Here is a 26,569-nt window from a genome sequence, read left to right on the forward strand (position 1 = left end):
AGATGCTTATAACCACTCCGTACAATAGAGGATCTGACAACATCCCATGAGGGGTCATGTTTGGATGACCTTTATACCATGTGTACTTCACATCAAATTAATTTTCTTTACATTGCTTAATGAATTGACAATGCCATTTTGCCCCAATATACATATGCAATTGGCTTTGTTGTGTTCTTTGGGCAAGATGACTACCTACATGAAAATAATTCTGACAGCTTTCATAAACAATTTCGTCCACAGAAATTCACCTTTAAGATTTTGTAGGCAGCAATTTGATCGGCTATCTCCAAAGGTCACCTGGACATGACTCCTAATGGGATGTTGTTAAATCCTCTTACCCAAGTAGTGATAATAAGGATCTGTATTTTAATCAGATTGCAGTACCCTGGGTCTTTCAGTTATTGAGAAGAATTTGTTTAAAGATTTTAGCCTATTTGACCCCTGTGACCTTGATTGAAGATCAAGGTCATTCATTTGAACACACTTGGTAGGCCTTCATGCCAGCATGCTGTAGGCCCTTTGGGTCAGATGACCTAAAAAGATGACTCAATTCTTCCAATTTATGTTCATATTTAGGCTTATTGGGCTTTTATTCCCCACCCCCATTACTGATTTCCATTATTCTGTCTTTGCATATTACAATTACAGAGCCATACTTTTCAAATGAGTTTCACTTACAAAAAAATTAAATCACAATGGATACCTACTCACAAGGGAGATAACTTTGTAATATACAGACCAGTCATGACAAAAACAGAGAACACCTACCTTAGGTTTTACCAGTCCATATCGTCAGGGGTCCAGGATTCTGTGGAGAAAAACCTTATACCTTAGTTTCATTATATTTTTTTTTATATTTCTTCTCTATTACCTCATTTATGAAAAAGATGTAAACTTAGTTATGTATCATGACTAAAAGCAATTTATCTATTTACATTACAGCATAGAAATACATCACCATGCACAGCCTTAATTTTGATAAACAACATAAAAATAACTATTAAAGCTATTTCCACAGTCTATAGAGAGACTGAATTTAGAACTAGCCTTTAAAACACCCTCAAAAGTAGCATTATTACTGTACATTACCTGTGCCTTGACCATGGCAGCGGCCCATTCTAACTGGTCTTTTTCTGATCCAAAACTCAGGGTGTGCCCAAATAGCAGCTTCTCCTTAGTATGACTGTAATATACAAAACCAAACTCATTACTACTCTCCTATCCTCAATCATGACACAATGGCAACAGTTTAACGACAACTTAATTTTGTGAGTTCATATTGCCCCCGAAATAGTAAGCAAAATTTCATCCTACTAAAATATTTTTTGGTCTAAACTTCTATAGACAGTCAACATGATGTCATTGATTAAAATGAAAAAGATTCTGTATGAACTTACAAACTTTGTTGACTAAAAGTTTTACAAAACCATCTGTCACTAATACTGGGAATATGACCCCGCTTTGTAGACAGCCTATAGTAAGAGATTACTTACCTTGCTTTGTAGACAGCCTATAGTAAGAGATTACTTACCTTGCTTTGTTGGCAGACTATAATAAGAGATTACTTACCCCGCTTTGTAGACAGCCTATAGTAAGAGATTACTTACCTCGCTTTGTAGACAGACTATAGTAAGAGATTACTTACCCCACTTTGTTGGCAGACTATAGTAAGAGATTACTTACCTCGCTTTGTAGACAGACTTTAGTAAGTGATTACTTATCCCACTTTGTTGGCAGACTATAGTAAGAGATTACTTACCTCGCTTTGTTGGCAGACTATAATAAGAGATTACTTTCCCCACTTTGTAGACAGCCTATAGTAAGAGATTACTTACCTTGCTTTGTTGGCAGACTATAATAAGAGATTACTTACCCCGCTTTGTAGACAGCCTATAGTAAGAGATTACTTACCTTGCTTTGTTGGCAGACTATAATAAGAGATTACTTACCCCGCTTTGTAGACAGCCTATAGTAAGAGATTACTTACCTTGCTTTGTTGGCAGACTATAATAAGAGATTACTTACCAATCTTTGTAGTCAGACTAAAGTAAGAGATTACTTACCCCGCTTTGTAGACAGACTATAGTAAGAGATTACTTACCCCGCTTTGTAGACAGACTATAGTAAGAGATTACTTACCCTGCTTTGTTGGCAGACTATAGTAAGAGATTACTTACCCTGCTTTGTTGGCAGACTATAGTAAGAGATTACTTACCCTGCTTTGTTGGCAGACTATAGTAAGAGATTACTTACCCCGCTTTGTTGGCAGACTATAGTAAGAGATTACTTACCTCGCGCTTTCTCCTTTCTTAAGGAATGTGATTGGGAACCTGAAAATAAAACAACCACTTGATACACTACAAAATGACAGTTTATTGTGGTAATGTTTGTGTGTTCTACTTCATATTGTTTGTTACAGTATATATATACTTCACTTCTGATAGATAAGCATTGTCAAGGCTACCAGGAATTCATTCCATAAACATACTTACTTGGCAGTCTTCCGTTCTGGGTCTGCCCCGATATAAATACTTAAATCCTCAACATTCCATGAGGTGACAGACTTCTGGGATGATATTGGGAATGGCTATAACAGAAAATCACTTCAGATGAAATTCACAGAAGTCTTGCAGAATACTTTATTCTAATTTTATAATCTATAAGTTTTCATCGGTGTTTGTTTTACAACTTATTACATTCATAGCGAGCCGGCACTGCACTACAGGATAAAGAGTAATTTATCAGGAAAAAATAATACTAACCATAGAAAGTTTATTGCTACTGTAGGTCAGCTTGCTATTTATAAACTGGAAGGTGCACTTGCTGAAATTTTTGTCCTTTCTGCTGAACTTCAGAGATTCCATAAAGGGTCCTTTTCCTGGCTCAAACTGAAACCAATACAATGAATGTTGTTGCAAATAGATTCAAAGCTTTTCTCTTCAATAAAAATTATAAAAAAACTTGTGAGATAGCTCTAAAATGCCAATTAAAGAGTTTCCCAAATACTTGTAAATCCATGTACATGTATATATGAATGCACAATTGTGAATAATATCTTTTGATAGCTTTATGTATTTGTATATACCGGTGTAGTATGGTATTTTGAAAAATATAATTACAAAGACACAAAGTATTATATATTAAGCAGCCAAAATCAGATATAAGATAGTTCAATATTCCCTGGTAACTTATTGCTAAAAGATCACTAGGTTGATTGACGGAATATTCACTGGGAACATTTTGTATACACCAGGATTATAATTGTAGGAAACTTACGCAGCCCTCTAGCTTGTGAGCGAGTTCTGCCGGCTTCAGACAGAGACAGGCCGTCTTGCTGTACTCACTCTGCCAGTACGTCCATGCCATTACCACCCTATACAGGTCCTCCTTGGGGTACAACAGTCGCTCTGTAGGAAACACACACAGTTACCATGGAAACTGTCTCAAACATACAGGAGGTAACTTAGATATATAATTAAACAAAGACCATGCAAAATTTAATATTTTCATCACATACCCTCACATCAGGTTCACATATTTTCAAATTACAAGACTCTTTAAAAAAGATGAAATTTCTCAATTTAGAGTAAAATAATTGACTGTGGTGTGACCAAATTGTTATTGATATTATAGAGATTAATAACATTTCTAAAAAATGCTTGTAGTGTTTTCATAATGTAACCTAGTTACAGTGCGCTGACTTACCAAGTGAGCCATTACATACAATCTCGTGGAGAGCGTAGTTTGAGGGTTCGGCCTGTATCTTAAACTTGGTCAGTAGTTTACCAATAACATCTACTGGCTGAGTGTTGTGTTCTACCTGTAACAGGACAAACAGGGATTCAACACTATAATACTGTATTGTATCTGGACAAACATATCAGAGATTCAACACTATAATACTGTATTGTATCAGGACAAACATATCAGGGATTCAACACTAGAATACTGTATTGTATCAGGACAAACATATCAGGGATTCAACACTAGAATACTGTATTGTATCAGGACAAACATATCAGGGATTCAACACTAGAATACTGTATTGTATCAGGACAAACATATCAGGGATTCAACACTAGAATACTGTATTGTATCAGGACAAACATATCAGGGATTCAACACTAGAATACTGTATTGTATCAGGACAAACATATCAGGGATTCAACACTAGAATACTGTATTGTATCAGGACAAACATATCAGGGATTCAACACTAGAATACTGTATTGTATCAGGACAAACATATCAGGGATTCAACACTAGAATGCTGTATTGTATCAGGACAAACATATCAATGATTCAACACTAGAATACTGTATTGTATCAGGACAAACATATCAGGGATTCAACACTAGAATACTGTATTGTATCAGGACAAACATATCAGGGATTCAACACTAGAATACTGTATTGTATCAGGACAAACATATCAGGGATTCAACAATAGAATACTGTATTGTATCAGGACAAACATATCAGGGATTCAACACTATAATACTGTATTGTATCAGGACAAACATATCAGGGATTCAACACTAGAATACTGTATTGTATCAGGACAAACATATCAGGGATTCAACACTATAATACTGTATTGTATCAGGACAAACATGTCAGGGATTCAACACTATAATACTGTATTGTATCAGGACAAACATATCAGGGATTCAACACTATAATACTGTATTGTATCAGGACAAACATATCAGGGATTCAACACTATAATACTGTATTGTATCAGGACAAACATATCAGGGATTCAACACTATAATACTGTATTGTATCAGGACAAACATATCAGGGATTCAACACTAGAATACTGTATTGTATCAGGACAAACATATCAGGGATTCAACACTAGAATACTGTATTGTATCAGGACAAACATATCAGGGATTCAACACTATAATACTGTATTGTATCAGGACAAACATGTCAGGGATTCAACAATAGAATACTGTATTGTATCAGGACAAACATATCAGGGATTCAACACTAGAATACTGTATTGTATCAGGACAAACATATCAGGGATTCAACACTAGAATACTGTATTGTTATCAGGACAAACATATCAGGGATTCAACACTAGAATACTGTATTGTATCAGGACAAACATACCAGGGATTCAACACTTATATATATAGAATACTGTATTGTATCAGGACAAACATATCAGGGATTCAACACTAGAATACTGTAATGTATCAGGACAAACATATCAGGGATTCAACACTAGAGTACTGTATTGTTTCAGGACAAACATATCAGGGATTCAACACTAGAATACTGTATTGTATCAGGACAAACATATCAGGGATTCAACACTAGAGTACTGTATTGTTTCAGGACAAACATATCAGGGATTCAACAATAGAATACTGTATTGTATCTGGATAAACATATCAGGGATTCAACACTAGAATACTGTATTGTATCAGGACAAACATATCAGGGATTCAACACTAGAATACTGTATTGTATCAGGACAAACATATCAGTGATTCAACACTAGAATACTGTATTGTATCAGGACAAACATATCAGGGATTCAACACTAGAATACTGTATTGTATCAGGACAAACATATCAGGGATTCAACACTAGAATACTGTATTGTATCAGGACAAACATATCAGGGATTCAACACTAGAATACTGTATTGTATCAGGACAAACATATCAGGGATTCAACACTAGAATACTGTTTTGTACCATGACAAACATATCAGGGATTCAACACTAGAATACTGTATTATATCAGGACAAACATATCAGGGATTCAACACTAAAATACTGTATTGTATCAGGACAAACATATCAGGGATTCAACACTAGAATACTGTATTGTATCAGGACAAACATATCATGGATTCAACACTAGAATACTGTATTGTATCAGGACAAACATATCAGGGATTCAACACTAGAATACTGTATTGTATCAGGACAAACATATCAGAGATTCAACACTAGAATACTGTATTGTATCAGGACAAACATATCAGGGATTCAACACTAGAATACTGTATTGTATCAGGACAAACATATCAGGGATTCAACACTAGAATACTGTATTGTACCAGGACAAACATATCAGGGATTCAACACTATAATACTGTATTGTATCAGGACAAACATATCAGGGATTCAACACTAGAATACTGTATTGTATCAGGACAAACATATCAGGGATTCAACACTAGAATACTGTATTGTATCAGGACAAACATATCAGGGATTCAACACTAGAATACTGTATTGTATCAGGACAAACATATCAGGGATTCAACACTAGAATACTGTATTGTATCAGGACAAACATATCAGGGATTCAACACTAGAATACTGTATTGTATCAGGACAAACATATCAGGGATTCAACACTAGAATACTGTATTGTATCAGGACAAACATATCAGAGATTCAACACTAGAATACTGTATTGTATCAGGACAAACATATCAGGGATTCAACACTAGAATACTGTATTGTATCAGGACAAACATATCAGGGATTCAACACTATAATACTGTATTGTACCAGGACAAACATATCAGGGATTCAATACTAGAATACTGTATTGTATCAGGACAAACATATCAGGAATTCAACACTAGAATACTGTATTGTATCAGGACAAACATATCAGGGATTCAACACTAGAATACTGTATTGTATCAGGACAAACATATCAGGGATTCAACACTAGAATACTGTATTGTATCAGGACAAACATATCAGGGATTCAACACTAGAATACTGTATTGTACCAGGACAAAACATATCGGGGATTCAACACTAGAGTACTGTATTGTATCAGGACAAACATATCAGGGATTCAACACTAGAATACTGTATTGTATCAGGACAAACATATCAGTGATTCAACAATAGAATACTGTATTGTATCAGGACAAACATATCCGGGATTCAACACTAGAGTACTGTATTGTACCAGGACAAACATATCGGGGATTCAACACTAGAATACTGTATTGTATCAGGACAAACATATCAGGGATTCAACACTAGAATACTGTATTGTATCAGGACAAACATATCAATGATTCAACACTAGAATACTGTATTGTATCAGGACAAACATACCAATGATTCAACACTAGAATACTGTATTGTATCAGGACAAACATATCAGGGATTCAACACTAGAATACTGTATTGTATCAGGACAAACATATCAGGGATTCAACACTTATATATATAGAATACTGTATTGTATCAGGACAAACATATCAGGGATTCAACACTAGAATACTGTATTGTATCAGGACAAACATATCAGGGATTCAACACTAGAATACTGTATTGTATCAGGACAAACATATCAGGGATACAACACTAGAATACTGTATTGTACCAGGACAAACATATCAGGGATTCAACACTAGAATACTGTATTGTATCAGGACAAACATATCAGTGATTCAACACTAGAATACTGTATTGTATCAGGACAAACATATCAGTGATTCAACACTAGAATACTGTATTGTATCAGGACAAACATATCAGGGATTCAACACTAGAGTACTGTATTGTACCAGGACAAACATATCGGGGATTCAACACTAGAATACTGTATTGTACCAGGACAAACATATCAGGGATTCAACACTAGAATACTGTATTGTATCAGGACAAACATATCAGGGATTCAACACTAGAATACTGTATTGTATCAGGACAAACATATCAGGGATTCAACACTAGAGTACTGTATTGTATCAGGACAAACATATCAGGGATTCAACACTAGAATACTGTATTGTATCAGGACAAACATATCAGGGATTCAACACTAGAATACTGTATTGTATCAGGACAAACATATCAGTGATTCAACACTAGAATACTGTATTGTATCAGGACAAACATATCAGGGATTCAACACTAGAATACTGTATTGTATCAGGACAAACATATCAGGGATTCAACACTAGAATACTGTATTGTATCAGGACAAACATACCAGGGATTCAACACTAGAATACTGTATTGTATCAGGACAAACATATCAGGGATTCAACAATAGAATACTGTATTGTATCTGGACAAACATATCAGGGATTCAACAATAGAATACTGTATTGTATCAGGACAAACATATCGGGGATTCAACATTAGAATACTTCAATGAGTTTATAATTTACACTTGACAGCAGATGATACTCCATTAAACCTTGTTACCTGATACTAATTGGAATCATATTTCCTTCAATAAGGGTGATACATTCAAATGTACATTTTTCAGCAGTTTTAAACATAATTTCTGTAATGTATGAATCATTTTCTATGATCCAAACAGTAGTTGTGACAGATCAGTAGTTGTGACAGATCAGTAGTCGTGACAGATCAGTAGTTGTGACAGATCAGTAGTCGTGACAGATCAGTAGTCGTGACAGATCAGTAGTTGTCAGTAGTCGTGACAGATCAGTAGTCGTGACAGATCAGTAGTTGTGACAGATCAGTAGTTGTGACAGATCAGTAGTCGTGACAGATCAGTAGTCGTGACAGATCAGTAGTTGTGACAGATCAGTAGTTGTGACAGATCAGTAGTCGTGACAGATCAGTAGTTGTGACAGATCAGTAGTCGTGACAGATCAGTAGTCGTGACAGATCAGTAGTCGTGACAGATCAGTAGTCGTGACAGATCAGTAGTCGTGACAGATCAGTAGTCGTGACAAATCAGTAGTCGTGACAGATCAGTAGTTGTGATCATGACAGATCAGTAGTCGTGACAGATCAGTAGTCGTGATAGATCAGTAGTCGTGATAGATCAGTAGTCGTGACAGATCAGTAGTTGTGATAGATCAGTAGTCGTGATAGATCAGTAGTCGTGATAGATCAGTAGTCGTGACAGATCAGTAGTTGTGACAGATCAGTAGTTGTGACAGATCAGTAGTCATGACAGATCAGTAGTTGTCAGTAGTCGTGACAGATCAGTAGTTGTCAGTAGTTGTGACAGATCAGTAGTTGTCAGTAGTTGTGACAGATCAGTAGTGTGACAGATCAGTGAAGATCAGTAGTTGTCAGATAGTAGTGTGACAGATCAGTAGTTGTGACAGATCAGTAGTGTGACAGATCAGTAGTTGTGACAGATCAGTAGTTGTGAGATCAGTAGTTGTGACAGATCAGTAGTTGTGACAGATCAGTAGTTGTGACAGATCAGTAGTTGTGACAGATCAGTAGTCGTGACAGATCAGTAGTTGTGACAGATCAGTAGTCGTGACAGATCAGTAGTTGTGACAGATCAGTAGTCGTGACAAATCAGTAGTCGTCAGTAGTTGTGACAGATCAGTAGTCGTGACAGATCAGTAGTCGTGACAGATCAGTAGTCGTGACAGATCAGTAGTTGTGACAGATCAGTAGTCGTGACAGATCAGTAGTCGTGACAGATCAGTAGTTGTGACAGATCAGTAGTCGTGACAGATCAGTAGTTGTGACAGATCAGTAGTCGTGACAGATCAGTAGTTGTGACAGTATTCGTGACAGATCAGTAGTCGTGACAGATCAGTAGTCGTGACAGATCAGTAGTTGTGACAGATCAGTAGTCGTGACAGATCAGTAGTCGTGACAGATCAGTAGTTGTGACAGATCAGTAGTCGTGACAGATCAGTAGTCGTGACAGATCAGTAGTCGTGACAGATCAGTAGTTGTGACAGATCAGTAGTCGTGACAGATCAGTAGTCGTGACAGATCAGTAGTCGTGACAGATCAGTAGTCGTGACAGATCAGTAGTCGTGACAGATCAGTAGTCGTGACAGATCAGTAGTCGTGATAGATCAGTAGTCGTGATAGATCAGTAGTCGTGACAGATCAGTAGTTGTGATAGATCAGTAGTCGTGATAGATCAGTAGTCGTGACAGATCAGTAGTCGTGATAGATCAGTAGTCGTGATAGATCAGTAGTCGTGACAGATCAGTAGTTGTGACAGATCAGTAGTCGTGACAGATCAGTAGTTGTGACAGATCAGTTGTGACAGATCAGTAGTTGTGACAATTGTGACAGATCAGTAGTTGTGACAGATCAGTAGTTGTGACAGATCAGTAGTTGTGACAGATCAGTAGTTGTGACAGATCAGTAGTTGTGACAGATCAGTAGTTGTGACAGATCAGTAGTTGTGACAGATCAGTAGTCGTGACAGATCAGTAGTTGTGACAGATCAGTAGTTGTGACAGATCAGTATCGTGACAGATCAGTAGTCGTGACAGATCAGTAGTTGTGACAGATCAGTAGTTGTGACAGATCAGTAGTGTGACAGATCAGTAGTTGTGACAGATCAGTAGTTGTGACAGATCAGTAGTTGTGACAGATCAGTAGTCGTGACAGATCAGTAGTTGTGACAGATCAGTAGTTGTGACAGATCAGTAGTCGTGACAGATCAGTAGTTGTGACAGATCAGTAGTGTGACAGATCAGTAGTCGTGACAGATCAGTAGTCGTGACAGATCAGTAGTTCGTGACAGATCAGTAGTTGTGACAGATCAGTAGTCATGACAGATCAGTAGTCGTGACAGATCAGTAGTCGTGACAGATCAGTAGTTGTGACAGATCAGTAGTTGTGACAGATCAGTAGTTGTGACAGATCAGTAGTCGTGACAGATCAGTAGTCTGCAAGTCGTGACAGATCAGTAGTCGTGACAGATCAGTAGTAGTGACAGATCAGTAGTAGTGACAGATCAGTAGTTGTGACAGATCAGTAGTCGTGACAGATCAGTAGTCGTGACAGATCAGTAGTCGTGACAGATCAGTAGTCGTGACAGATCAGTAGTTGTGACAGATCAGTAGTCGTGACAGATCAGTAGTCGTGACAGATCAGTAGTTGTGACAGATCAGTAGTCGTGACAGATCAGTAGTCGTGACAGATCAGTAGTTGTGACAGATCAGTAGTTGTGACAGATCAGTAGTCGTGACAGATCAGTAGTTGTGACAGATCAGTAGTCGTGACAGATCAGTAGTCGTGACAGATCAGTAGTTGTGACAGATCAGTAGTTGTGACAGATCAGTAGTTGTGACAGATCAGTAGTTGTGACAGATCAGTAGTCGTGACAGATCAGTAGTCGTGACAGATCAGTAGTTGTGACAGATCAGTAGTCGTGACAGATCAGTAGTTGTGACAGATCAGTAGTCGTGACAGATCAGTAGTTGTGACAGATCAGTAGTCGTGACAGATCAGTAGTCGTGACAGATCAGTAGTTGTCAGTAGTCGTGACAGATCAGTAGTTGTGACAGATCAGTAGTTGTGACAGATCAGTAGTCGTGACAGATCAGTAGTTGTGACAGATCAGTAGTCGTGACAGATCAGTAGTTGTGACAGATCAGTAGTCGTGACAGATCAGTAGTTGTGACAGATCAGTAGTCGTGACAGATCAGTAGTCGTGACAGATCAGTAGTCGTGACAGATCAGTAGTTGTGACAGATCAGTAGTCGTGACAGATCAGTAGTCGTGACAGATCAGTAGTTGTGACAGATCAGTAGTCGTGACAGATCAGTAGTTGTGACAGATCAGTAGTCGTGACAGATCAGTAGTTGTGACAGATCAGTAGTCGTGACAGATCAGTAGTTGTGACAGATCAGTAGTCGTGACAGATCAGTAGTTGTACAATCAGTTGTGACAGATCAGTAGTTGTGACAGATCAGTAGTCGTGACAGATCAGTAGTGTGTAGTTGTTGCAGTTAGTCATGACAGATCAGTAGTTGTCAGTAGTTGTGACAGATCAGTAGTTGTCAGTAGTTGTGACAGATCAATAGTTGTGACAGATCAGTAGTCGTGACAGATCAGTAGTTGTGACAGATCAGTAGTTGTCAGTAGTTGTGACAGATCAGTAGTTGTGACAGATCAGTAGTCGTGACAGATCAGTAGTCGTGACAGATCAGTAGTTGTGACAAATCAGTAGTTGTGACAGATCAGTAGTTGTGACAGATCAGTAGTCGTGACAAATCAGTAGTCGTCAGTAGTTGTGACAGATCAGTAGTCGTGACAGATCAGTAGTCGTGACAGATCAGTAGTAGTGACAGATCAGTAGTCGTGACAGATCAGTAGTCGTGACAGATCAGTAGTCGTGACAGATCAGTAGTCGTGACAGATCAGTAGTCGTGACAGATCAGTAGTCGTGACAGATCAGTAGTCGTGACAGATCAGTAGTCGTGACAGATCAGTAGTTGTGACAGATCAGTAGTCATGACAGATCAGTAGTCGTGACAGATCAGTAGTCGTGACAAATCAGTAGTCGTGACAGATCAGTAGTCGTGACAGATCAGTAGTCGTGACAGATCAGTAGTTGTGACAGATCAGTAGTTGTACATGTGACAGATCAGTAGTCATGACAGATCAGTAGTGACAGATCAGTAGTTGTGACAGATCAGTAGTTGTGACAGATCAGTAGTCGTGACAGATCAGTAGTCGTGACAGATCAGTAGTTGTGACAGATCAGTAGTTGTGACAGATCAGTAGTCGTGACAGATCAGTAGTTGTGACAGATCAGTAGTTGTGACAGATCAGTAGTCGTGACAGATCAGTAGTCGTGACAGATCAGTAGTCGTGACAGATCAGTAGTTGTGACAGATCAGTAGTTGTACATGTGACAGATCAGTAGTCGTGACAGATCAGTAGTCGTGACAAATCAGTAGTTGTGACAGATCAGTAGTTGTACATGTGACAGATCAGTAGTGGTGACAGATCAGTAGTTGTGACAGATCAGTAGTCGTGACAGATCAGTAGTCGTGACAGATCAGTAGTCGTGACAGATCAGTAGTTGTGACAGATCAGTAGTTGTGACAGATCAGTAGTCGTGACAGATCAGTAGTCGTGACAGATCAGTAGTCGTGACTGATCAGTAGTCGTGACAGATCAGTAGTCGTGACAAATCAGTAGTCGTGACAGATCAGTAGTCGTGACAGATCAGTAGTCGTGACAGATCAGTAGTTGTGACAGATCAGTAGTTGTGACAGATCAGTAGTTGTACATGTGACAGATCAGTAGTCGTGACAGATCAGTAGTTGTGACAGATCAGTAGTTGTGACAGATCAGTAGTTGTGACAGATCAGTAGTCGTGACAGATCAGTAGTTGTGACAGATCAGTAGTCGTGACAGATCAGTAGTCGTGACAGATCAGTAGTCGTGACAGATCAGTAGTTGTGACAGATCAGTAGTTGTGACAGATCAGTAGTCGTGACAGATCAGTAGTCGTGACAGATCAGTAGTTGTGACAGATCAGTAGTCGTGACAGATCAGTAGTTGTGACAGATCAGTAGTCGTGACAGATCAGTAGTCGTGACAGATCAGTAGTTGTGACAGATCAGTAGTTGTGACAGATCAGTAGTCGTGACAGATCAGTAGTTGTGACAGATCAGTAGTCGTGACAGATCAGTAGTTGTGACAGATCAGTAGTCGTGACAAATCAGTAGTCGTGACAGATCAGTAGTTGTGACAGATCAGTAGTCGTGACAGATCAGTAGTCGTGACAGATCAGTAGTCGTGACAGATCAGTAGTCGTGACAGATCAGTAGTTGTGACAGATCAGTAGTCGTGACAAATCAGTAGTTGTGACAGATCAGTAGTTGTGACAGATCGGTAGTCGTGACAGATCGGTAGTCGTGACAGATCAGTAGTTGTGACAGATCGGTAGTCGTGACAGATCAGTAGTTGTGACAGATCAGTAGTTGTGACAGATCAGTAGTCGTGACAGATCAGTAGTTGTGACAGATCAGTAGTCGTGACAGATCAGTAGTCGTGACAGATCAGTAGTTGTGACAGATCAGTAGTTGTGATTGTGTATTGCATATTCTACTGTGCATCTAGATTTCCAAATGTCTGGAGCTGCTGACGAATACCTCATGATGGTGTTGTTTTGTTGTTGTGGAATAATGTGTTTCATGAGATAAAACAATTAAATGTTTCCCAAATCACAAATACTATTTCTTCACAACTACTGGTAGGGTCCCAGTACAGTATGGAGTATGACTTTTATGAAAATGTATACCAGGTACCAACTCTATATCTGGAAGTTTGTTTTTAACTGTAAAAGTTCAGAGTTAACCATTTAATATATGTACTAACATGGACACTTTCACAATTCAAAATCTAATACACTTACATGGATACTTTCACTCTGACCATTGTGGACGAGGAAATGGACAGACACCATCATGGGATCACCATAGTAACTTTGCTGTAGAAAAATGACAGAATTACTATTATACATGGAATTATCTTTAAATTTATATTCAAATACACTTGTAAACCATGTTTCAATGTGTCACAAATCTGCAATTTGGTTTGATATAAATGTACGTAACCTATACAAATTATTCTATTTCTTACTGTCTATTATACTGTAAAAGTTACATACATGTAAAGTCATCGTAAAACAAGTTCTAAATTACACATTAGTAAAGTAGTCATTAAGCAAATGTTTAATACTGATATAACATTGAACCCAGATAATCTGGACACTTGCATACCTAGCCAAAACAGTCCAGATTAGGAATTTTCCTGACTTCTGAGTTCTATGAATTCTATCAACTTAATTGTGAGTTTTCCAAAATACCGGCATCCAGATTATCATGGGTCCACTGTACACAAGGCTCGTGGCCACAAGGATACTGTATTCTCTCAATAATGGGGAATCAAAAGGCAGCATGCGTAAAACAAACAGACATATTCATACCTCTCTATAACGACCACCCAAGGCACAAGGAAACACCTAGTCAAACTGTCTATAAAGGCAACCCAAGGCACAAGGAAACACCTAGTCATACCTGTCTATAAAGGCCATCCAAGGCACAAGGAAACACCTAGTCAAACATTTCTATAAAGGCCATCCAAGGCACAAGGAAACACCTAGTCAAACCTGTCTATAAAGGCCATCCAAGGCACAATAAAACACCTAGTTAAACCTGTCTATAAAGGCCACCCAAGGCACAAGGAAACACCTAGTCAAACCTGTCTATAAAGGCCACCCAAGGCACAAGGAAACACCTAGTCAAACCTGTCTATAAAGGCCACCCAAGGCACAATGAAACACCTAGTTAAACCTGTCTATAACAACCACCCAAGGCACAAGGAAACACCTAGTCAAACCTGTCTATAAAGGCCACCCAAGGCACAAGGAAACACCTAGTCAAACCTGTCTATAAAGGCCACCCAAGTCACAAGGAAACACCTAGTCAAACCTGTCTATAAAGGTCATATGAGTCACAAGGAAACACCTAGTTAAACCTAGCCTGTCTATAACGAAGCTAAGTCAATTGGAAGGTACCATGGTAAACGCTTATACATTTTTTTATATTGTTCCAATTCAGAAATTGTTTGCCCCCATAAAACTCCTAAACATTTCTGTATCACAATAATTTCAGAAATGGTAGTATATGTCAAATGGGAACATGCGGGATGGAGTATGATATGATACATAAAAATAAATTTGTAAATGAGAAGAAATATATATCCAAGTATTTTACTATTGTTAATATAAACTACACGGTGTCTGGTGTTGTTTTGAGATTCTTTCTGCTAATGCCATATGAATGTAACAGGTGCTTTATGCCAGTTTAAATGCTGTTTTTCGTGCAAGTAATAATTGCAAAATAAACAAGAGGCCCATGGGCCTTAACGGTCATCTGACTATTGGCACAATACAACATAGTCATTTAAATATTTAGCCATTTTGACCCCTGTGATCTTGAATAAAGATCAAGGTCATTTTTTTAAAACAAATATGGTAGCCCTTCATCCTAGCATGTCACAGGCCCTACATCAGGTCTCTAGGCCTCTTAGTTATTCACAAAAAAGTAATTTCAAGATTTTAGCCTATTTGACCCCTGTGACCTTGGATGAAGGTCAAGGTCATTCATGTGAACAAACTTGGTAGCTCTTCATCCCAGTAGGTCACAGGCCCAATATCAGGTCTCTAGGCCTTCTAGTTATTCTCAAGAAATCATTTAAAGATTTTAGCCTATTTGACCCCTGTGACCTTGAATGAAGGTCAAGGTCATTCATTTGAACAAATTTGGTAGCCCTTCATCCCAGCATGCTGTAGGCCCAATATAAGTATCCTGAGCCTTTTGGTTCTTGAAAAGAAGTCATTTAAAGACTTTAACCTATTTGACCCCTGTGACCTTGAATGAAGGTCAAGGTCATTGATTTGAACAAACTTGGTAGCCTTTTATCCCAGCATGCTGCAGACCAAATATGAGTATCCTGGGCCTTTTGGTTCTTGAGAAAAAGTCATTAAAAGATTTTAGCCTATTTGACCCCTGTGACCTTGAATGAAGGTCAAAGTCATTCATTTGAACAAACTTGGTAGCCCTTTATCCCAGCATGTTGTAGGCCCAGTATGATAACCTTGAGCCTTTCGGTTCTTAAAAAGAAGATGTTCTTGAGAAGAAGTCATTTAAAGTGAACAGTCGGGCAAGGATGGCTAAAGTCGGTAAAAATGGTGTGAATGTATCCAGTATACTTTCTTATGAAATGAAAAAAATAAAATCTCTCGTCAAAATCTTTCTGCGTACGAAGAAATAAATTTAAAGTATGAAAATTCTAAAACGTCCTCCCGGCTCACTATGTCCTTGGTTACATTTCCACGCAGCCTCGCTTTCAATGCTTTCAACTTTTCTTTACTTTAATGGTCAGAACTGGGAAACTAAGCAGAACTTTACCGTCGTATTAATATGTGAGAACTTTTGGAAGGCCAATGAACGCATTTAGACTGGTTTTCTTTGCCCGACTATTCACTTTAAAGATTTTAGCCTATTTGACCCCTGTGACATTGAATGAAGGTCAAGGTCATTCATTTGAACAAACTTGGTAGATCAAGGTCATTCATTTGAACAAACTTGGCAGCTCTTCATCCCAGCAGGTCACATACCCAATATCAGTACCCTGAGCCTTTTGGTTTTTGAAAAGAAGTCATTTAAAGGATTTTAGCCTATTTGACCCCTGTGACCTTGAATGAAGGTAAAGGTCATTCATTTGAACAAACTTGGTAGCCCTTCCTTCCAGCATGCTACAAGCCTATTATCAGTACCCTAGGCCTTCTGGTTATTGAGAAGAAGTCGTTTAAAGATTTTAGCATTTTTGACCCCTGTGACCTTGAATGAAGATCAAGGTCATTGATTTGAACAAACTTGATAGCCCTTCATCCCAGTATGTCAGAGGCCCAATATCAGGTCTTTTTATAATTAAGAACTTTGATTGCTTGTTACAAATTGTTTTTACAGTTGGCACAGATAACATTATGCATAATATTTGCTCGCCAAGACAGCTGTCAGTTTCAGTAGGAATATAAATAAGTAAATATCCTATATCTTAAGACCTAACATCACAGACTTCTCATTGAGATAAGAGTTGACAGTATACATATATGCTTCATAGCAAGAAAGGTATATAAAATGTACATTATTTTCAATTCACATCATATCATGCTTTGACTAGTACGTCAGTACTGACAATAAAGATCAATTACCTGTCGATACGTCTTGTTTTGAATCTGATACAGGAATAGGTATACAAACTGTCTATAATGTTACCAGATTCTACGTACAGGTTATACATGTGCATACAAAACTATAGGCAGGGACTAACAAAGGCAGCTGAAATAGTGTCTACATATTCTATAGCAAATAAAATATACTGTTTTATTTATATTTATTGAATATGTATAAGCAATGTACAGTAATACAAGGTTAAAACGAACATCTAAGGGAAAACAATATTACTTTTTTATTACTTTGTTATACACAGATTTTAAATATAATATTATAATAACAAGCTTACAGTAAGGTTTGCAAGCAACACATGTCCCCTGTTGTCAATTACAGTTTCTAAACTATGGCAAGTTGTTATTGTTTAGTTATGCTATCATTGTATGAAGTTTGAACAAATTCTGTTGATGTGTTCTCAAATTATCATTCAGAAACAAAAATTTGTGAAATAAACTATTTTTGAAAGCTGTAACCTTTGTAGTTGACCTTTTGACTCCAAGTTCAATCCCAAGCTATGTAATCTCCTATGTTACCATTGTATGAAGTTTGATCAAATTCCATTAAATGTGTTCTCAAGTTATCATCCGGAAACTTAAATTTCAAAACAATCTATTTTTAGTAACAGTGACCTTTGCAGTTGACCTTTTGACCCCAAATTCAATCCCAAGCTGTATTTTCTCATATGCTACCATTGCATGAGGTTTGATCAAAATCCTTTCATGGTTTTTTAACTTATCATCTGGAAACAAAATCAAATTTAACTCTTTACCCCACAGACATGTATTGCAACAATGTATACATTTACTGCTGCAGCGAACATTGTTGCTAGGCAACATACATTCAACACATACAACTGTTTGATGTTGTTATTTCCTCAGGCAGTTCATGATAATGATAATTTTTTTTACTTAATGAATTGAAATTATCTTTAACATTAAGGTCATACATGTATACATTTTTGAAATCAGTAAGACTTCATCTTCAATATGGTATGAATTTTATGATTGTTTTGTTTGATTTCCAGGCAAATTTCTATAATGAATATTGAATAAGAAATAAAACAACTATTTACACAAAATAAAGTGTTTCTTATTCCTTATTTTTTCATAACAACATATTTATTATAAAATTCTATTGTTCACCTTTTTAGTTGTGTGAATGGTAAAGAAAGTGGCAACCTTCTTTACATAAATGGACCAATTTTTAGCAAAAGTGACTTTTGTAGTTGACCTTTGGACCCCAAATTCTATCCCAATCTGTATTTTCTCATATGCTATCATTGTGTGAAACTTGATCAAAATCCATCCATTAGTTTTCAAGGTCTTTTCCATTAAATGGTTATACTTGATGTGACTTCTATATCATTGTCTAACTGAGAGTTTGTCACTTCTGTAACAGACCACCCATGTTACCATGGTGATGATCGATGTACTTACCCTTTTACTAGCCCGTTCTTGTAAATCTTTAAGACGAAGCTCTGCCTTCCTGATCTGATCTTCCTTTGTCTTCTCCAACTAAAATATTCAATTGTGAAACCCTGACAAATATGGGACTAACTAGTGCTGTCACATCAAATGGTAAGTAAGGTTTTAAAACTTCTTCTTACTTGGAAAGAAATGGGCAGACCTCGTATATCCAAGAAACAATATCAAAGAGCACTAGAGGCACACAAATTGCATATATTATGCAATTTCTATTTTCAACATTTTTCAAAAGTTTTCAATTCATAAAAAAAGAAAATAATAAATGACTTGGTTTTTAGATTTTTTGGTTTTCTAACATCCTATTAACAACTAAATGGTCATATAAGGACCAGATTTTTTGGTGGATGAAAGCCGGAATATCCAGAGACAAGAGGCCCAAGGGCCTTAACGGTCATCTGACTATCTTGGCAATAGCTGTATAGGAAAATAATTAGATATGGTGTCATGGTAGCCATCTTCAATCTGGGATCAACAAGAGATATAACAACACTTTGACAAGATCATATCAGTCGCATTTCATGTTTCAAGTTTCAGTTAAATTGCACTGGTAGAACTTGAGAAGAAGTTCAAATGTGTTTTCAAGATGGCATCTGTGGCAGCCATCTTGGATCATCTGTGGCAGCCATCTTGGATTTTGGATCGACATAAAATATAACAACACTTAGTCGGGACCATGTCAGGATCATTTCATGCAGGTTTCAGCTTAATCACACTGGTAGAACTTGAGAAGAAGTTCAAAATTCAAGATTTTGGAATATTTGACTCTCGTGACCTTGAAAGTAGGTCAAAGTCATTCATTTCCACTGCTTTGATAGCCCTTTATCTCAGCATGCTATTGACTAAATATGAATACCCTGGACCTTTCGGCTAATTAAAAGGTGTAGTTAAAAGATTTTAGCTTAATTGACCCTTGTGACCTTGAAAGAAGGTCAAGGTCATTCATTTTTATAATTATGGTAACCCTTCATCCCAGCATGCCACCAGCAAAATATGAGTATCCTGGACTTTTGGGTTAGTTAACAAAAATCGTTCAAAGAATTTAGCCTATTTGACCCCTGTGACCTTGACAATACGTCAAGGTCATTCATTTTCACAACTTTGGTAGCCCTTCATCCCAGCATGCTACAGGCAAATTATGAGTACCATGAACCTTTCGGTTAGTTAGAAAAAGTCATTCAAAGATTTTAGTCTATTTGACTCCTATATCTATGACCTTGAAAGTAGGTCAAGGTCATTCATTTTCACAGCTTTGGTAGCCCTTCATCCCAGCATGCTACAGGCCAAATATGAGTACCCTGGACCTTTCGGTTAGTTAGAAGAAGTCGTTCAAAGATTTTAGCCTATTTGACCCCCGGTGACCTTGACAGTAAGTCAAGGTCATTAATTTTCACAACTTTTGTAGCCCTTCATCCAAGCATGCTATAGGCCAAATATGAGTACCCTGGACCTTTCGGTTAGTTAGAAGAAGTCGTTCAAAGATTTTAGCCTATTTGACCCCTGGTGACCTTGAAAGTACGTCAGGGTCATTAATTTTCACAACTTTTGTAGCCCTTCATCCCAGCATGCTACAGGCCAAATATGAGTACCCTGAACCTTTCGGTTAGTTAGAAGAAGTCGTTCAAAGATTTTAGCCGATTTGACCCCTGTGACCTTGAAAGTAGGTCAAGGTCATTTATTTTCACAACTTTGATAGCCCTTCATCCCAGTATGCTACAGGCCAAATATGAGTACTTTGGGCCTTACGGTTATTGAGAAGATGTTGTTTGAATGAAAAGTTTACGCACGGCGCACGGCGCACAGCGGACGACGACGGACGGTGCATGATGACTATAGGTCATCCTGACCCTTTGGGTCAGATGACCTAAAAAACCACTGACCAGCAGTCAGTACATGGCAGCTACCCTACACGGGATTCAAATTCAGCAGCAGAGCGCTTGTGATAACATGTTGGGACATCTTAACCACTCCACCACTGTGGCACCAAAAAATAACTACTAACAGCATATAATAATTGTATATAAGTTGTCGATAACATCTTACTACATACCTCAAACAGTTTTTCATGGTGACAGATGATGTCTTCTATAACGCGCATCTCATACGGAATGTTTTGTCCTCCCTCAGCCCCCTATAAACATTGTATTAGAGAGACTGTACTATAAACATTGTATTAGAGAGACTGTCCTATAAACATTGTATTAGAGAGACTGTCCTATAAACATTGTATTAGAGAGACTGTCCTATAAACATTGTATTAGAGAGACTGTCCTATAAACATTGTATTAGAGAGACTGTCCTATAAACATTGTATTAGAGAGACTGTCCTATAAACATTGTATTAGAGAGACTGTCCTATAAACATTGTATTAGACTGTCCTATAAACATTGTATTAGAGAGACTGTACTATAAACATTGTATTAGAGAGACTGTCCTATAAACATTGTATTAGAGAGACTGTACTATAAACATTGTATTAGAGAGACTGTCCTATAAACATTGTATTAGAGAGACTGTCCTGTAAACATTGTATTAGAGAGACTGTCCTATAAACATTGTATTAGAGAGACTGTACTATAAACATTGTATTAGAGAGACTGTCCTATAAACATTGTATTAGAGAGACTGTTCTATAAACATTACATTAGAGAGACTGTCCTATAAACATTGTATTAGAGAGACTGTCCTATAAACATTGCATTAGAGAGACTGTCCTATAAACATTGTATTAGAGAGACTGTCCTATAAACATTACATTAGAGAGACTGTCCTATAAACATTGTATTAGAGAGACTCTCCTATAAACATTGTATTAGAGAGACTGTACTATAAACATTGTATTAGAGAGACTGTCCTATAAACATTGTATTAGAGAGACTGTCCTGTAAACATTGTATTAGAGAGACTGTCCTATAAACATTGTATTAGAGAGACTGTCCTATAAACATTGTATTAGAGAGACTGTCCTATAAACATTGTATTAGAGAGACTGTCCTATAAACATTGTATTAGAGAGACTGTCCTATAAACATTGTATTAGAGAGACTGTCCTATAAAACATTACATTAGAGAGACTGTCCTATAAACATTGTATTAGAGAGACTGTCCTATAAACATTGCATTAGAGAGACTGTCCTATAAACATTGTATTAGAGAGACTGTCCTATAAACATTGTATTAGAGAGACTGTCCTATAAACATTGTATTAGAGAGACTGTCCTATAAACATTGTATTAGAGAGACTGTCCTATAAACATTGTATTAGAGAGACTCCTATAAACATTACATTAGAGAGACTATCCTATAAACATTGTATTAGAGAGACTGTCCTATAAACATTACATTAGAGAGACTGTCCTATAAACATTGTATTAGACTGTCCTATAAACATTGTATTAGAGAGACTGTACTATAAACATTACATTAGAGAGACTGTCCTATAAACATTGTATTAGAGAGACTGTCCTATAAACATTACATTAGAGAGACTGTCCTATAAACATTGTATTAGAGAGACTGTCCTAAAAACATAACATTACATTAGAGAGACTGTCCTATAAACATTGTATTAGAGAGACTGTCCTATAAACATTGCATTAGAGAGACTGTCCTATAAACATTGTATTAGAGAGACTGTCCTATAAACATTGTATTAGAGAGATAGTCCTATAAACATTGTATTAGAGAGACTCCTATAAACATTGTATTAGAGAGACTGTCCTATAAACATGACATTAGAGAGACTGTCATATAAACATTGTAGTAGAAAGACTGTCCTATAAACATTGTATTAGAGAGACTGTCCTATAAACATTGTATTAGACTGTCCTATAAACATTGTATTAGACTGTCCTATAAACATTGTATTAGAGAGACTGTCCTATAAACATTGTATTAGAGAGACTCCTATAAACATTGTATTAGAGAGACTGTCCTATAAACATTGTATTAGACTGTCCTATAAACATTGTATTAGAGAGACTGTCCTATAAACATTGTATTAGAGAGACTGTCCTATAAACATTGTATTAGAGAGACTGTCCTATAAACATTGTATTAGAGAGACTGTCCTATAAACATTGTATTAGAGAGACTGTCCTATAAACATTGTATTAGAGAGACTCCTATAAACATTGTATTAGAGAGACTGTCCTATAAACATTGTATTAGAGAGACTGTCCTATAAACATTGTATTAGAGAGACTGTCCTATAAACATTGTATTAGAGAGACTGTCCTATAAACATTGTATTAGAGAGACTGTCCTATAAACATTGTATTAGAGAGACTGTCCTATAAACATTGTATTAGAGAGACTGTCCTATAAACATTGTATTAGAGAGACTGTCCTATAAACATTGTATTAGAGAGACTGTCCTATAAACATTGTATTAGAGAGACTGTCCTATAAACATTGTATTAGACTGTCCTATAAACATTGTATTAGAGAGACTGTCCTATAAACATTGTATCAGAGAGACTGTCCTATAAACATTGTATTAGAGAGACTCCTATAAACATTGTATTAGAGAGACTGTCCTATAAACATTGTATTAGAGAGACTGTCCTATAAACATTGTATTAGAGAGACTGTCCTATAAACATTGTATTAGAGAGACTGTCCTATAAACATTGTATTAGAGAGACTCCTATAAACATTGTATTAGAATGACTGTCCTATAAACATTGTATTAGAGAGACTGTCCTATAAACATTGTATTAGAGAGACTCCTATAAACATTGTATTAGAGAGACTGTCCTATAAACATTGTATTAGAGAGACTGTCCTATAAACATTGTATTAGAGAGACTGTCCTATAAACATTGTATTAGAGAGACTGTCCTATAAACATTGTATTAGAGAGACTCCTATAAACATTGTATTAGAGAGACTGTCCTATAAACATTGTATTAGAGAGACTGTCCTATAAACATTGTATTAGAGAGACTGTCCTATAAACATTGTATTAGAGAGACTGTCCTATAAACATTGTATTAGACTGTCCTATAAACATTGTATTAGAGAGACTGTCCTATAAACATTGTATTAGAGAGACTGTCCTATAAACATTGTATTAGAGAGACTGTCCTATAAACATTGTATTAGAGAGACTGACCTATAAACATTGTATTAGAGAGACTGTCCTATAAACATTGTATTAGAGAGACTGTGCTATAAACATTGTATTAGAGAGACTGTCCTATAAACATTGTATTAGACTGTTCCTATAAACATTGCATTAGAGAGACTGTCCTATAAACATTGCATTAGAGAGACTGTACTATAAACATTGTATTAGAGAGACTGTCCTATAAACATTGTATTAGAGAGACTGTACTATAAACATTGTATTAGAGAGACTGTCCTATAAACATTGTATTAGAGAGACTGTCCTATAAACATTGTATTAGAGAGACTGTCCTATAAACATTGTATTAGAGAGACTGTCCTATAAACATCGTATTAGAGAGACTGTCCTATAAACATCGTATTAGAGAGACTGTCCTATAAACATTGTATTAGAGAGACTGTCCTACAAACATTGTATTAGAGAGACTGTCCTATAAACATTGTATTAGAGAGACTGTCCTATAAACATTGTATTAGACTGTCCTATAAACATTGTATTAGAGAGACTCTCCTATAAACATTGTATTAGAGAGACTGTCCTATAAACATTGTATTAGAGAGACTGTGCTATAAACATTGTATTAGAGAGACTGTCCTATAAACATTGTATTAGATAGACTGTCCTATAAACATTGTATTAGAGAGACTGTCCTATAAACATTGTATTAGAGAGACTGTCCTATAAACATTGTATTAGAGAGACTGTCCTATAAACATTGTATTAGAGAGACTGTCCTATAAACATTGTATTAGAGAGACTGTCCTATAAACATTGTATTAGAGAGACTGTCCTATAAACATTGTATTAGACTGTCCTATAAACATTGTATTAGACTGTCCTATAAACATTGTATTAGAGAGACTGTCTTATAAACATTGTATTAGAGAGACTCCTATAAACATTGTATTAGAGAGACTGTCCTATAAACATTGTATTAGACTGTCCTATAAACATTGTACTAGAGAGACTGTCCTATAAACATTGTATTAGAGAGACTGTCCTATAAACATTGTATTAGACTGTCCTATAAACATTGTATTAGACTGTCCTATAAACATTGTATTAGAGAGACTGTCCTATAAACATTGTATTAGAGAGACTGTCCTATAAACATTGTACTAGAGAGACTGTCCTATAAACATTGTATTAGAGAGACTGTCCTATAAACATTGTATTAGAGAGACTGTCCTATAAACATTGTATTAGAGAGACTGTCCTATAAACATTGTATTAGAGAGTCCTATAAACATTGTATTAGAGAGACTGTCCTATAAACATTGTATTTAGACTGTCCTATAAACATTGTATTAGAGAGACTGTCCTATAAACATTGTATTAGACTGTCCTATAAACATTGTATTAGAGAGACTGTCCTATAAACATTGTATTAGAGAGACTGTCCTATAAACATTGTATTAGAGAGACTGTCCTATAAACATTGTATTAGAGAGACTGTCCTATAAACATTGTATTAGAGAGACTGTCCTATAAACATTGTATTAGAGAGACTGTCCTATAAACATTGTATTAAAGAGACAGTTACAAACTTTTACACAACTCTAATCTTTATGTTGAGCAAACAATAAAGAAGCCTAATTGATAAAAAATAACACAACATGATAGTTAGAATTATGAGATGTTTTCCAACATTCATAATCCAGAAAATCAAAAGTAACAAAATTGGCTTTACATAACTGAAACACCAGCACTAACTGTGATTTTCTACTTTTTTTACAGACAATATTTCTATGGGTGGTTTAAATATTATTTTCATAATACAGAGTTATCTGCCCTTGAGGGTATGTATTGATTGTGACGTCATCTGTTTGAGTGCATAACGTCATACTTTTCAGAGAAAATGACATAATTTTTGCTCTAACAACAGAAACATCACGATACCCACCTGCAAGGGCAGATAATTCTAAAATAAGTAAAGACAGAACACTTACCGTCAGTATTGCTGTATTGCTAGTGTCGTTAATTTTTCCAGCATTCATCAACGTCGATCCAAAGGAAGTGGCAATGTTCCTCACACTCATTTTGTTCTCATCACTACATTGGGATAATCTATCAACAAACAAACAACAAATATATACCATCTGTAAACAAATAAAAATCATAATAATTATGTTCTCCTATGCAATCCTTGAGGGAATTCATGAATGTACAACCCTTTGTAAGCCTTGGATTCAATGTTCATAAATTACATCTCGGATTGTGATTTTGTCGTCACTTCTTCTAGGTATGGAAAGACTTTATTAATCTCTTCAAATCAAATATCATATGTATGAATGTATATCGGTGAAGGAGGACTTACTTGTAAAGATGTATGACCAGTCGTCTGAGTGTGCGACGATGTACTAGGGGCAGCTCTCGTATGTAGTAGTGATACCAATCTAGTTTGGTCTGTACCATTGACATCTTACCTGTAACAAAGAGTACTGACA

The 26,569-nt window shown here is 36.6% G+C and overlaps 1 protein-coding gene across 1 annotated transcript in view; it reads right to left on the reverse strand.

Annotated features, from left to right (window-relative positions):
• LOC138328029 (arf-GAP with Rho-GAP domain, ANK repeat and PH domain-containing protein 3-like) overlaps nt 1-26,569 on the reverse strand; it is a 40,138-nt gene extending 13,569 nt beyond the window's left edge. The window contains exons 1-12 of the mRNA XM_069274607.1: nt 26,440-26,569; nt 26,072-26,189; nt 21,041-21,121; nt 18,946-19,023; nt 14,125-14,199; nt 3,709-3,823; nt 3,280-3,410; nt 2,766-2,891; nt 2,496-2,590; nt 2,295-2,333; nt 1,093-1,186; nt 772-811 (exon numbers count right to left, since the gene is read on the reverse strand). Coding sequence (XP_069130708.1) covers nt 773-811; nt 1,093-1,186; nt 2,295-2,333; nt 2,496-2,590; nt 2,766-2,891; nt 3,280-3,410; nt 3,709-3,823; nt 14,125-14,199; nt 18,946-19,023; nt 21,041-21,121; nt 26,072-26,189; nt 26,440-26,543 — 1,095 coding nt within the window. The 5' untranslated portion in view covers nt 26,544-26,569 and the 3' untranslated portion in view covers nt 772. The remainder of the gene's footprint in view (nt 1-771; nt 812-1,092; nt 1,187-2,294; nt 2,334-2,495; nt 2,591-2,765; nt 2,892-3,279; nt 3,411-3,708; nt 3,824-14,124; nt 14,200-18,945; nt 19,024-21,040; nt 21,122-26,071; nt 26,190-26,439) is intronic.

This window comes from Argopecten irradians, chromosome 7 (assembly GCF_041381155.1).
Source record: "Argopecten irradians isolate NY chromosome 7, Ai_NY, whole genome shotgun sequence".
In the NCBI taxonomy this organism is placed as follows: Eukaryota; Metazoa; Mollusca; class Bivalvia; order Pectinida; family Pectinidae; genus Argopecten; species Argopecten irradians.